This window comes from Lycium barbarum, chromosome 11 (genome assembly GCF_019175385.1).
Source record: "Lycium barbarum isolate Lr01 chromosome 11, ASM1917538v2, whole genome shotgun sequence".
Classification (NCBI taxonomy): Eukaryota; Viridiplantae; Streptophyta; class Magnoliopsida; order Solanales; family Solanaceae; genus Lycium; species Lycium barbarum.
In genome coordinates, this window is record NC_083347.1 from 75,450,065 (window position 1) to 75,465,568 (window position 15,504).

The 15,504-nt window shown below is 38.1% G+C and overlaps 2 protein-coding genes across 12 annotated transcripts in view; both read left to right on the forward strand.

Moving 5' to 3' along the window:
* LOC132616546 (plasma membrane ATPase 1-like) overlaps window positions 1-15,504 on the forward strand; it is a 63,306-nt gene that overhangs the window by 18,101 nt on the left and 29,701 nt on the right. For 2 of the 11 annotated variants that reach the window (XR_009573251.1, XR_009573255.1), the window contains 2 exons: window positions 1,274-1,517; window positions 13,792-14,100. The exons of 3 other annotated variants lie outside the window; for them this stretch is intronic. The gene's annotated coding sequence lies outside the window, so the exon portion shown is untranslated. Of the gene's footprint in view, window positions 1-1,273; window positions 1,518-10,681; window positions 11,011-13,791; window positions 14,101-15,504 lie in introns of those variants that run through there. 6 more of the 11 variants (XR_009573253.1, XM_060331022.1, XR_009573250.1 and 3 more) reach the window with 5 other exon arrangements.
* LOC132619921 (uncharacterized) lies at window positions 14,560-15,345 on the forward strand. Its single transcript, XM_060334673.1, has 2 exons — window positions 14,560-15,062; window positions 15,120-15,345. The coding sequence occupies exons 1-2, from the start codon at window positions 14,560-14,562 to the stop codon at window positions 15,343-15,345; spliced, it is 729 nt and encodes a 242-aa protein (XP_060190656.1).

Sequence of the window (15,504 nt, forward strand, 5' to 3'; positions counted from 1 at the left end):
GGAACATTCGTCCTCGAATGTTAGACTTTTAGGGGTCTTACAAAAATTTTGGCAGAGTTTCCCCTGTAACTATACTACTGCCATCCTGTCACAACAATCCAAAATATACAACGCCTCACAGGGCCATAACAATAATAACAATAATGGCCCCACGACCGAGAAACAATACAAAGGGAACATTACGCACCTAAAGATAATGACGTCTCTGTCTGAGTCTCCTATGGAAGTGGAAACAAGTGTGGATATCTGGATCTCATGTCTTCTTCAGCTTCCCAAGTCATTTCCTCCTTATTCCTATTCCTTCAAAGGACCTTCACTGAAGCAACATGTTTAGTCCTCAATCTCTGAACCTGCCTATCTAGGATAGTAATGGGGACCTCTTCGTAAGATAGTTTCTTGATAACTTGAACATCATCTACGGGTACAACTCTGGAAGGATCTCCAATACACTTGCGAAGCATTGACACATGAAAAATCGGGTGGACTGACTCCAAGTTTGAAAGTAGATCTAACTCATAGGCCACCTGGCTCATTCTGCATACAATCCTATAAGACCTAATGTACCGAGAACTAAGCTTACCCTTTTTGCCAATTCTCATAACTCCTTTCATAGGCGACACCTTCAAGAATACCCAGTCATCAACTTAGAACTCTAAGTCTCGTCGGCGATTATCTGCATAAGACTTCTGACGACTCTGAGCTGCCAATAATCGATCCTGAATAAGCTTGACCTTCTCCACTGCTTGCTGGATCGCATCTGGCCCTACTAATTTAGTCTCCCTTGCTTCGAACTATCCAACTAGTGATCTACACTTTCGCCCATATAAAGCTTCATACGGGGCCACTGGATACTAGAATGATAACTATTGTTATACGCAAACTCAATGAGCAGCAAATGATCATCCCAACTATCTCTGAAGTCTAGTACACATGCCTATAACATATCTTCGAGAGTCTGAATAGTACGCTCAGCATGTCCATCCGTCTAGGGTGGAATGTTGTGCTAAGACTCACCTGAGTCCCCAAACCTTTTTGGAAGGACTTCCAGAAGTTAGCTGTAAACTGTGCACCCCTGTAAGAGATAATGGATACCAGCACACCATGGAGTCGTACTATTTCCTTGATATAAAGCTTTGCATTATCTTTAGTTGAGTACGTAGTCCTGTGATGTTCGGTCCAAAATGCATATATTTAGCTATTAGTTGCCTCACATTCTAGTACTTTTGAGTATTACTATATTAATTTGTGCTTAATATTATATTTTATTGTGTAGGAATAAAGAATTGCAAAATTGAAGAGGTTTGGAGCAAAATTGAATAAAATGTGGAATAAAAAGAAAGGAGAAAAGAAGAAGAGACAAGATGGGGGACACTCCTTAGAGTTTGCCCCCCTTATTTGAAGACAAAATAAAAAGGAAACAAATTGGAGAAATGTCACGACCCGACTAGGGGCCGCGATGGGCACCCGGTGCTAGCCCATCCGGGCACCCCTTGACTTATACTTACACTTACATCTAGGTGAGCCACGTCATTAAACATGTAATTCCATTCATTCGCCGTGCTAGTCCCATTGGACAACAATGCTTTTATATCATCGTTGGCGTCTATACCACATCAACATACATAAGCCGACAAGGCTAACAAAATGATATACAAAATATAGGCCGACTAGGCCAGACATATCTAACCATATACACATGTCCACGAGCCTCTAAGAAGAGTATAACGTATCACATAAGTGGGACAGGACCCCGCTATGCCCATAATTATGCACACAAAAGAATAAGTACCCAAAATGCTATAGCTCCGAATGAAATGGAGCTCTGCTATGTAGTCTCTGAGAACGTGGCTATGGATCAAGTCTGTCTCCCTGTGCACCTGCGGGCATGACGCAACGTCCAAAAACAAAAGGACATCAGTACGAAGAATGTATTGAGTATGTAAAGCATGATCAATATCAATGTAGAAGCAATATAAGCAACATATGAAACAGCATAGGATGAGAGGCAGTAATAACATCGTCATAAGCACTTACTTGCCTTTCGTAGGGACTTTCCATTTCTAATGCGTATTTGGGTACATATATTCATATCCGTATCCGTACTCATACCCGTATCCATTTACGTATCCTTATTCACATTCGTATCACGTACATATTCGTATTCATTCTCATATCTATATCATACACATCATCATATCATATACATAGCATACCCGACCATGAAGGATCGGTGTTTCATACATACTTGGCCAACCAAGGCTCAAGGTCACACATACCTGGCCCTACCAAGGCTTCAGGGTTACATCTACCTGGCCCTACCAAGGCGTCAGGGTTATCCGTACCATCTGCAGAGGTGTGCACGCATTACATAATCATATACATACATACTTACATATCTTACCCGGCCTCATAAGCTCGGGGTTCCATAATAGTCATACATCGATACATATACATAATAGCTCATAAACATCTTTACTATTATCATCATTGTCATCGTTATCGTTATTGCTATTACCATTATTATCGTTATCTATATCATTAATACTATTATCGTCATCTATATCATTAATACTATTATCGTCATTCATCACATCTATCTTTATAGACTTACTCATCATATGAGGAATTTGGTACAATCGTAGCGTATCAAGCATCGTGAGCTTACTAGCACGGAAGATCAAATCATTAGAAGAAATCATGGTCTTCTAGAAGATTTAGACGTTTGGCCAAAGAACCATGCCTTATGAAAGAAGGGTTAGCCTTACATACCTTTCCGTTCGACTATTTATCACTTGTACGTTCTCCTCCCGCGCTCGCGTTTCTACCTTCATTAAAGTCATACTATCATTAGAAATAGGTGGCTAGCATACATGACTAAAGCTAGGGAAAATCGGATAGCATATCCTTTATTTATACGACATTTCCCCCATATCATATCTCAACTCCCAAACGTCATTAATGCATTCGCAATATCGTAACAATAGCCTTCAATCATCTACATTATCCATACTTCTCAATTCACTTCCAATCATCCCTATTCAAGGTCATATCACACAATTTCGTTCATTCATATGCAAGGTCTATTCCATGCTCTCAATGTCATTTATAACATGATTATAATCATAATGTATCAAGAATCATAACTCACTCCAAACATTTACTCAAAAGTGACTATTCCCACATTCATGACCCATTTCCTGTTTCCTCATATAATCCAAGTATTTCAACTTTCAAATACCTTAAACAACAAGGAAATGTCATAAAACTTACCTTAAATGGTGTAGGAATGAACCTTGGGTGCAAACACTTCACTTGAGAAAAGCCTTAGTTTCACCTTTACTTGGATTTCTTGCTTTGGATGAACTTTAATGGGTTCCTTACACTAGATTCACTTAACTTGATGTGGTTGATCATTAATATCTCTTGAAAATTTGAGGAATAAATGTAGAGAGATGTTTTTTAGAGAGAAGGGGTGTGGAAATGAAATGAATTAATGAGCTTGAGTCCCCTTTTTAATGACTTAAAATCTGATTGCAATGAATAGTAGTCGAAAGTGCAACAGTGGTCGTAAACTTAGTTTACGGTCCGTATTCTAGTTTACGGGCCGTATTTCGTGGACGTATTTAATCATAACAGAACCAGAAAATCAGGCTGAGGACATGGTGGTTTACGAACTCACTTTATGGTCCGTATTCCAGTTTACGGTCCGTATTTCAAGTCGTCTTTAACCATTCGAGCATTGGACAGAAAGTTGAAGTTTTGGAAGTTGAAATACGACATGGCAGTTTACGGGCCGTATACCACTTTACGGTCCGTATTTCATCGACGAGGCCAAAGTGCAAACCTGCAACTTTTCACATTTTCAGGACCCATAAGTAGTCGTTGGGCTCATAACCTACCTCTTATTCCCATTGCCTTTGAAATCTTACTTAGGGTCGTCAAACGTCATTTCCTTCTTATTAAAATATCGCATACTCGTATTCTTCGTTAGTCTATTCACTGTACGTTCACGGGGAAATTTTCGAGGTGTAACAAGAAGGCAAAAAAAAAAAAAAAAAAAAGAAAGAAAAAGAAAATGTACCTGGCAGCAAAGTTGGATGAAATAATTGTTCCCTGAAATTTCCTCTTGGTGCATCGCCTGGGGTGACGCCCAGGGCGGTGCACCAAGCCATTTTTTCACTGTGTTTCCCGATCCGAGTTGAATTTGGTTTTTAAAAGCCCAGGCCTTTTGGTACCCTATAAAGACATATTCTACCGGGTTGTTACATAACTTTGGATAACTTGAAACCCTTAGTTCAGAACTTTGACCTAGAGATAGCTTCGAGCCGCCGTGGAGGCCGTAGTTACAGTGTTTTACCTTCTCTTCTCTGTAATACTTATTTTGACATTTTTATTCGGATGATTTGTTTTTTTTCTTCCATGTCTATGTGGACCTAAACTCTTTAGTTCTAGGGTTTTGACACAAACATGAAAGTTGACGTGTGATTATCATTTATACCTATTGATTTTCCATCTTTGGGTTGCTTATTTATTCTTGTTCTTAATTGTTTAATTACTTGATCACTAATTAGACACTATCTGTGGTGCGTGAGTTGGACCTGAGAGAGGGAATTCACGTACGTAATAAGAATAAATAGCGTTTGTTCGATATTATCATTTTGCTACTGAGGATAGAGATATACCCTTTAGCCCTACTTAGTTGAATACGAAAAAATAAATGCGTTCTTCTAACCTCTGACGACCATAGAGATATAGGCGCTATAGTAGCATCTACAGGCTTCTGAGTAGTTCGAGAGAATATCATAAAGTTAAAATCAACCCGTCAACTAGTAACCCATAGGTAGAACGATTTGAAGACTCAACTGGATTGTTAGTGGTCATAGCCCTAGATCTATCTCTTCTCTGATAAAAATCTGCTCTTTCTTGGTTGAAGTTCATTATTTGTTTTCTTTTATTTTTATTTAGTTCGTAAATACAAATTTGGATTTTATTTCTTGTTTAGATAATTAGCATTAGTTTAATTTAGTTGACGGTTAATCATAAATCTCTGTGGGTATGATATCTGGACTTAACAATCCTATATTACTTGTACGACCGCGTATACTTGCGTGTGCATTTGGGAGCAACAAGTTTTTGGCACCGTTGCCGGGGACTTAGAAATTAATTGTTTATCTAGATTTGTCACGACCCATCCCCGTAGGCCGTGACTAGTGCCCGGACTGGACACTCCTACGCGCTCATTTACCAGATACAGCATACAGACGACTCGTACATAAATGAATATCAGACGGGGCTCCACACTGGTGCCTACAACCATATATACTGCATAGAAGCCGACAAGGCTATCATACTATACATAACGTACCGAAGCATACATACACGCGGCCGATAGGGCCGCCACAGCGGATGGGCCGCCCAAACACAATTTACACAACGCGTCCAAACAAAACTGTACATTACCCACGTCTATGTCTACAGACCTCTAACACGGAACAACAGAATCAGATGGCGGGACAGGGCCCCGCCGTACCCTGAATAAACATAAACATACACATCGGAAGAGTATGTACCCAAAACGTCAGCTCCGGAACAAAGGGAGCACTCCGAACCGCAAAAGGGAAATCCTACGCCAGTGGGTCACCAAAACGTGAATCTGTACCTGCGGGCATGAAACGCAGCCCCCGAAGAAAGGGGTCAGTACGAAAGATGTACTGAGTATGCAAAGCATGAAGTACAGAAAACAAAGACATAACCGAAGTAAAATGTACAGAAGGTGAGCACAATAGCCAGAATACCAAAGTGTTGCATCTGACGTACAAATCATACATAAAAGGTTCCGGAAGGCAAATACGACAATCAAAATGCCAAAATACTTTGCTTTCTTTTGAAAAACATTTCCGTCTCATACACACAGAAAATCAAACACACAATTACCGCGGCCAAAAGTCCAGCGGTCACTATCACACATACCACGACCAAGTGTCCAGCGGTTAGCATCCCAAACTCGACATACCGCGGTCAGGGGTCCAGCGGTCAATGTCGCAGATACCGCGGTCAGGGGTCCAGCGGTCAACATCACATAGTGCGGCATACCGCGGTCAGGGGTCCAGCGGTCAATGTCGCACACACCGCGGTCAGGGGTCCAGCGGTCAATATCACATAGTGCGCACAATAATATAAATGCCAACTTTATTACTTTCCAAATATAAATCACACATGCCAGAATCATGCATCACACAAGAATCGTATATCAGGAAAAATATAGAAGGTGAGTAGCTTATCCAGAATATCAGAATACTTACTTTTATATCATACCAGAATAGCTCAAGTGAGACAAACGAAGGAAGTTTCGGAACTTGTGGGCCCACCCCGGGTCAAGTCGAGGTGGCGGATATAAATTACAAACATTGGACTCTATGGAGTCATCCATGAAGGTTTCAAAGCGAGTCTATCACGTCTGTACGGGTTATGGATGTTTGAACAGTTTTCCAACAAAACTTAAGGGCTATAATTCAATTGTGCTGAATGAATAGTACCAAAATTCAGACTCGCATTTCTATGAGCAGAATAACCCACGAGGCTCAAATCCGAATCTAGTACACCTAGGACATGCCAAGAGAAGAAAAGGGCAACTTTACATACCTTAGTTGCGCCTTACGCTTGCTCAAATTCAATTCCCATTTCGCCCAAAACCTACAATTGGTCATAGTTACCAATTATGAGTTGCTAGTTTTTAGCAATTCAAACTTAAGTCTATATTTGTCTACCGAAATTTCGGCAGCACTTCCCCTATACATATAGCATCCCCGAGACTTAGCTCGGCCCAATATATCAACAACAACAACCCAACAATCCAACAACACCAACAATTACCACACAACACACTATAACATAAATAATCCTCTTTTCTATATAGTTCAACAACTTCCATTCCAACTTCACACTATCAAACTAATATCAACATTTTCCATATCCATTAACTAATTCAAGATCATTACAATACGCTTTGAAAGCATTTCATATCATTTCTACAAACTATTCACAAGATATACAAAATATACAAACTTTCCACCAAAACCATAATCCACCTAAACTTCCAATCTTCAACATAAACATCCACAACATATTCTTATCTTCCAATTTCATTTACAACCACAACAAATTGCATCTTACAACTTCATTCTCATAATTACATAAACTATAATAAAATCACATACTTTCCGACAACCACTTAACAACAATTTTCTCATGCCAACTAGAACCATTAACCTTCCATTTTCATCACAGGACTACAACAACACAATTAACATACTAAATAAAATAAATTCATCTTCTCTCCAACACTCACCACATTCGGCCACACACAAGCACACCCATAACACATCAATTTCACACTTTTATTCATTTCCACATGCTACAACATATATATATATATATATATATATATATATATATATATATATATATATATATATATATATATATATATATATATATATATAATTCTTCCAATATAAAAGAGTAAGATTCTTACCTTTTCTTCAAATTTCAACTCGCCGCAAACGTTGTCCTCTTGCTTAACTAATTATGCCACGTCGAAGAGCATCTTGAACTTGTTAGGAATTCAAGAGGAACAAGATTTTTGAACCAAGATTGGAAGCTAGATTTTGTTTTTCTTTCCTTTCTCTCTTTCTCTTGGCCGTAGGCCTTTCTTATTTTTTTCTCTCAATTGTTCTTGAAGCTTCTTACAAAATGATGACTTAGCCCCTCCTTTCTTATATTTATCACATAATGTTACAACTTGGGCTTGGGCCTCTTTATTTTGTTCCATGGCCAGCCACCTCTCCTAATTGGGCTTTTGTTTTTCATTTTTTTTGAGCCCAATTGGTTATGGATTTTTATTTGTAATTCACGGAACAAATTTCTAAAATTCCAATTTTGCCCTTAACCTTCCTCGATATTTCCGCGTCAATACTTTTCATGAACAACAAATGCATGTTAACTAAAGTCAAAATATCGCCTTATCTCATACAAGTCACAATTGTTTCGAAATTCTCGAATGTGCAAAATTACGGGATATAACAAGATTAGACTTTTCTTTTTGTCTATTCAAGTTTGTTTTTTTATTTTTTTTGTTTAATATTCTGGTATTCTTCTTGACATGGCATCTTGGAACGAAAATTTATCGAATGTTGGGTATTCTTGTTTTAATGATTTTTGTGCATTTTGTGGAGGACCCCACTTATGGGAAAATTGTTCTAAAATTTGGATCATACGAGATGTGTTGTGTGACCCTTCTAAATTCTATGATTGGAACTTTTGTAAATGGTGTGGTGGTTAGTGGAATGAGTGTCCAAACTGTTGTTCTAGTCTCTCAAGTGATTTTCATAAAGTGGATGTTGTAAGTGATACTTGGCTAATGGTTCGAGCTCACCGATTAGAGGTATGGGGGGATATCTTGATGAAATTACAAGTGACATGACATACTTCATGGAAGAAAGAACAAAGCTCAGACAAGAGATAGTCCAATTTGGCTCAGATATCCATGACCTGCAAGCTCAATTGAATAAAAAGGTTGAGGCGTCTAATGCCCAACTACATATTATCTTGGATAGTGGCCAACATGTGTAGCGGATAGAGGAATTCCAACCATTTGATCAGATCTTTGTTGATGATGCCAATGTTGAGGAAATGTACAAAAGTGAGGATGTCAAAAATATTGCATCTCTAGAGTTGGGGTGTGTTGGTCCTCATTCTAAACAGTTTTCTACATTATGTTTGGTTGGCGACATGGAAATCGAACCTTCCACGCTGATGAAGAAGTGTATAGATGAGGAACAAGAGCCTTATATCCTGAAATTTGCCACACCAAAAAGACAAAACGACATTCCTCACTTAAGGGCCAAGAAGTGCAGAATGCAACATGTAACACCCCAATTTTTTTTTAAACTAACTCTTGAATTTTTGATTGACCGTATCTTGATAGTAAGGGTATATTTTACTTCGCACTTCCTGAACGTGAACTTGACGATATTTGGAACTTGTTTGAAGTGTTATGATGTAGTTATGTAAGATACTACTATTATTATCTTAGTGAATTATTAAATGGATTAGATATTTATATATTTAGGGCAGCTCCTTTTTGTAGTATTCCAAACAAAAACAAAAAAAAAGTTTGTAGTTATCCAAAGGTAAATATATTACCTTTAGCTCATATCCTCTCCACCTCCTCTTCATATTTCGTTTCTTCCAACAAAATAGAACCCCAAAGCTTCTCTCCTCTCATGATATTCATCCTCTAAATCAATCATCAAGAATTGTTTTGGTTGAGCCACAAACTACTTCACACTATTGAGGTAAGTTACAAAACCCGTTTTTGAACAGGACAGCTGTTAGTATTTTCAGCATAATTCCTTGTATAAAGTTTATTTTTAAGTGATCCAAGATGTTCTAGAAACATATTTCATAGCCCTACAACTTTTGTTCATGCTCCAAAACCTAGTTTTGCTTTTATTTACTGGACAAGGGGTGATGAAGTACAGGGCAGGTGCTGCCCAAATTTCTGTTTTGCAAACCCTACATGTACTACTGTTAATATTTTGAGCATATATTTTTGTACAAAACTGCTATAGGAGTGATTTAAATTTCTTTGAAACCCCAAGGCATATATTTACAACTTTCTTTAAGGCCACAAAGTCTATTTTTGTCATTCACCTCTTTGAAACCGAGCCACAATACAAGACAGTAGTACTGTCTAGAATTCCTGCTTTCATAGTTTAGGGTGATTTTCATTGATTTCATGTTTAGTTTCGATGTGCTGAAACCATTGAACTTAAGTAGATATTTGATTGTGTATTTAAGGTATATATGCTCTTGTACAAGCTAAGAGGAATTATTTGACGAAGTGGACTTTAGTTGGTCTATGGCGTAGACGATTTGAACTCCTTGAGTTGTGGTAGAACTTGTTATGTGGTAAAACACCTAGGTTTGTGTATAAACTTGAACTTGGAATATCTTTATTTTTTGGAACTTTTGAAGTATCTTGATGTGTTGTTTCCTTTCTCTTCATCTTATATCATTGTATGGTTATTATCTCAAGTATTGCAGAATATTCGCTAAATTGCCCACTTGTACGAATTGCTTGATCATTTTCTTTCTTGTTGGGACTTTGTCCTTCTTGTTGCGGTGACTTTGTCACCGATATCGGCATGCCTCTTGATTCGGATCTTGCCTATCTTGGCTTTGGATTTACATTTCGTCTTGATGATGGACTTCTGTCCATTTTCGAGTATGAGTGGAAAGCCACTTTCAACGTGGCTCTTGATTCTCTTAATTATTGGGTGACGACCCTACTTGATTTGGGACTCCAGTCCTTCTTGTTATTGATTGTGCTTGATGTGATGGCATGACGTACATATTGGGCGAAATTGGTTATTTGACAAACTCTCTTGAATAGATTTATAAGCCTTCTTGACACTTGAGCCTTCAAATATTGATTTCGACATTTGGAAACTCCTTAAGGTTTGATATTTGATACTTTGATATACTTGTTTACTTGGTTTATTATTATCTTATTGAGCTACCTACGACAGATAAGGGAATTGGAAAATCTAATGGCTCCAAGCCCAAAGTTTATACGCCACTAAGCTTTATGCTTAGCAATAGTTGTTTTCTATCGTAGGTAATGTACGGGAAGAGATATGAAGATGGCCATTTAGAGTAGGCTTTTTGGGATCTTTAGTGAAGATCACATTTGCATATGCATCTAGGTCTTATAAAATTTTGGGACTTGTACATGATCCATATGTCACACTTATGTATGAAATTTTGGAGGCTTGTTGGACCACAAGACCATAAGCTTGTAACTTGAGCTCGGTAACTTGTTTTGCTGTTTTTAGGTGTGCTTTTATCCCAAGTCATCCCATGTACTGGGTTTACATTTTGCCTTGTAATTATGTACAAAGGAAGATACTAGTTTTCTGTGATAATCGCAAGTTTGAGTTTCGTGTATATTATGAACCTGCAGTGGTGTTGATTGGAAAATATAATTTCAAAATGAAGTTTCTTAAATGTGTTGACTATTTGAGGAGGGCGCTACCATTTTAAATTGATACTCTGATATTGTATTTCATCTAAGAAAAATTTTGGAGTGTATAATGGGAAAAGAAAATGCCGCACTTTCACCCTTTTTTCGCATGGGCCTATTTCCGCCATTAAATTTTTTGTAAATATCTTTTGGCTAAATTTCTTCTAAATGTTGTAAGTGTGAAATTAGCTTTTGTTTCGTAAGTGGTATCCTGCCAAAGGGGATGCTACAAGTTTTGGTATTAGAGCCTAGGTTTATGATTCTAGGACTTTTGTTGTGACTTGTTAGTATACTTGTTTCTTTTTAACATGTTTTGTTGCGTGTATTGTGCATATGCATCATATACATGTCCCTAATGCAATGTAATCTTCCCTTATGTAGGAATTAAGTTATGGCCTCTTCTTACTCTACTAGTGTTACACCCCGGAAAATTTTTTCGTTAACATACAGTGAATAGACTAACGAAGGGCACGACGTATACGATGTTTTAATAAGTAGGAAATAACATTTGATGATTCTAAATGAGATTTCGAAGACGTTTGAGGTAGGAGACGAAAGTTGTTAAGGAAAGCAAGGTATATGTTGTGTGTCGGGTAAGATTTATGGGTATCGAATTAATGATGGCTTAGTGATGTTTTGGAGAAGAGTTATAATGCCCCTTAGATTGTTAATGAAGTGTTAAACAAGTGCTAAGAAGGTTCTATAAGGATTTGAGATCAAACGAAGTGACGAGAACAAAAATCGGAGAAAAGATAGATTATACGACCAATTATACGGTCCGTATAATGGTCCGCAGAATCGTCACAGTGAAGGTCCCTCACTGATGGGATTTCACGGTCACTTATACGGACCGTATAATGTGCCGTATAATGGTCACAGAATGAGTTGTTGCTGGAGATGATTTCACGGTCACTTATACGGACCGTATAAAATTATACGGACCGTATAATGTGCCGTATAATTGACACAGAAAGGAGTGGTTGCTGAAGCGATTTCACGGTCACTTATACGGATCGTATAAATTTATACGAACCGTATAAGTGTCCGTATAATGATGCCGGGACAGATTTTTAATTTATAAAAGATCACCCAAGTTCATTCTTCTCCACAACTCAAGACCTCTCTAGAACCTTCCACACTCTTCACATACAAGAACCCAAGAGAAATTAATGATCAACTTCATCAAATCAAGGGAAACAAGTGCAAGAAACTCACTAGGGTTCATCTAAGGCAAGAAATCTCAAGGAAAGTGGAACTAGGGTTTTTCTCAAGTGAAGTATTTCCACTTAAGGCTTATTTCTACACTATCAAAGGTAAGTTTTATAGTATTTTCATGTTGTTTGAGGTGTTGAAAAGTTGAAACACTTGGATTGTAGGAGGATATAGGAAATGGGTTATGAATGTAAGAATAGTGCCATTTTTGAGTAGTAGTTTGGAGTGAATCATGAATATTGATATGTTGTGATTGTAAGTATGCTATAAGTGACAATTAGAATATGGGATAAGCATTATGTGTGAGAAAACGCAAATGTGAACTATGACCATCATTATGGAGGAATTGAAGTGAAATTGTGAAATGTGGATAATATATATGAATGACGATTGTTGCCTATAACATTGTGAATGTTATGGATGTTTGGGAGTTGATATGGAATATGGGGAAAGTTGTATAAACAAAGGAAATGCTGCTCAATTTTCCCTAGCTTTAGTAAGCATGTTTTTATAATCGATTAGCTAATGTTAATACGAACTCCCTTGAAGGTAAAGACGTGAGCATTGAAGGAGAACGATCAAGCGGTAGAATAGCTAAAGGAAAAGGTATGTAAGGCTAATCCTTTCCTTCTATGGCATGAATCTTCCTAATTTTCCATAATCTACCTAAATAACGGAAATTATGAGTCCATGACTATAAAGAGCTACGTATGCATATGATGAAGAAAAGAGATACGATACGAGCATGAGAATGACGATGATGAGTTTAAGTATAAAGAATCCTAGAGTAAAACAAGATGTCCATGAAGCTAATGATCCTAAGTATGGTTCCATTGATGCTTTTCTTTGTGTGCACTCACATTAAAATGTTAGTCCCTTCAAGGTGAGATATGATGATTATAATCATTCCATAATGTAACCGGGGGTTCAAGACCTTATGTCACCTCGACATAGCCACGGATGCCTTCTAGTTCTAATGTATGTGTGATGATAAATGTATAATGACGCTAAGCTTATGATATGCCTATGAGATGTATAATAATGATAAGTTTATGTTGACTATATGACGATACGATTCCACCGTGCCTAGTTGGCCGGGCATGTCACCGCTAAGGCGGGCTGCATACGATTCCACCGTGCCTAAATGGCCGGGCATATCACCGCTAAGGCGGGCTGCTATGTTTACACCGAGCCTAGAGGGCTGGGCATGACACCACTAGTGGGCGGTATATGATGGTTACCCAGACGCGGGTCAACGGTGATGAATTATATGATGCGATGATGTATGCGCTACGATGATATGACTATATATATATATATATATATATATATATATATATATATATATATGATGTATGTATGAAATGTATCCACCCATAAAAGTTACGCAGGTTATATCCCCATCTTATGTCTTATGATTTCTCTATTATGTTCATTTCATTCATGCCTTACATACTCAGTACAATGTTCGTACTGACGTTCGTTTTCTTTAGACGCTGTGTTCATGCCCACAGGTAGACAGGGAGATGGTGCAGATCCATAGGAGCTATCAGCAGATTTACAGGAGCACTCCATTATTCCGGAGGTGCTATTTGGTTTATTATTTTGTGTACATATTTGGGCACGGCGGGGTCCTGTCCCGTCCATATGTCTAGCACTCTAGTAGAGGCTCGTAGATATGTATGTGTGGGTAGTATGGTCTCACGATTTTCCTCATTGTATATATGTATATTATTTTGATAGCCGGAAGGCTTATGCATATAAGGTAATTATGTTTCCAAATGAAAAAGGGTTTTTTCCTATGATTATGAGCACAAGAATAATGAAGAAACGTTTAATGAGCATGATAAGTAACAGAATGAGTGGTGCTCGGTGGTTAGCCCCGAGTACCCGTCATGGCCCCTAGTCGGGTCGTGACAAATAGACCCATGAAAGCCGCTCGTGAGAGTTTAAATAACTCTATTGCCCAACCTCACTTACAAGATGGGGTTGGAGAACATTTTTTTTATTCTAATTTTCCTCGTACTAGTGGATCTGAAGTAGAAATAATCAGGATATAAGAGTTGGGCCACATCCTCAAATGAGTCATAGTACTCCTGCTGTTGATCCTACTTTTCAACAAATGGTTGATTTCTTTCGTTACATGGCTAGAAGAATGCCCGACCCTAATGAAATGAGCTTTGAGAAAATGAGAAAAAATCGGTGGAGTCGAGTTTGAAGGCAATGTTGATCCTACGGATGCCGAGCAGTGGTTGGAGCGCATGGAAAGAGTATTTGAGCAATTAGAGTGTTCAGACACTGCCAAATTTAACTATGCTGTCTCACTGTTACAAAAAGATGCTTATGACTGGTGGGTAAGTGTACCGAATGCCAAGGCAAAACCTTCTGTTCTTACTTGGAATGATTTTGTGAAAGAATTTCATATGAAGTATGTCCCACCTACTTATCATGATGCAAAGAAAAAGGAGTTTCTGAATTTAGAACTAGGGGGTATGTCTATTGCTGAATATCAACAGAAGTTTCCCAGGCTTTCTCGTTATGCTGGTGGTATTATTAATAACGAAAAAGATAAGTGCAGGCGATTCGAAGACGGTTTGAATAATTCAATCAGAAAATCTGTGGCGGTCCTACAACATGAGAGCTTTTGTGAATTAGTTTCAGCTGCTCTTGCTTGGGAAAGGATCGACAAGGAACAAACTAGTAGAAATGAAAATAAGTTCAGAAAAGCTGATGCAGATTTAGGAGGTCCATCTAAAAGGGAAAGGTTTGACAATTCCAAAGCTTGTGCATAATGTGGAAAGAATCACTCTGGTACTTGTAGGAGAGCTTCTAGTGCTTGTTTTAACTGTGGGAGCTTCGATCATAAAGTGAAGGATTGTCCTAATCCTAACCCTACTTCTTCTCCGCGTACAGATGGCTCAGTTCAGAAACCTATTGCCATTCCTTCTCAAGGGAATAAATATGCAAGATCTAGAAACATGCAAGCAATAAGTGCAGGTGGAGCTAATCAAGCTAGTGCATCAAGAGTTCACGAGCTTATGCTATGAGACAGAGGGATGACCAAGATGGGGCGGAGGTGGTTGTTAGTAAATTTCACTTATTCGGCTTATGTGTTGTTACATTATTTGATCCTGGTTCTACACATTTCTATGTTAGCTCATCTTTGGTTTTTCCTAAAAATGTGAAATCTGTGAGACTTGATTGTG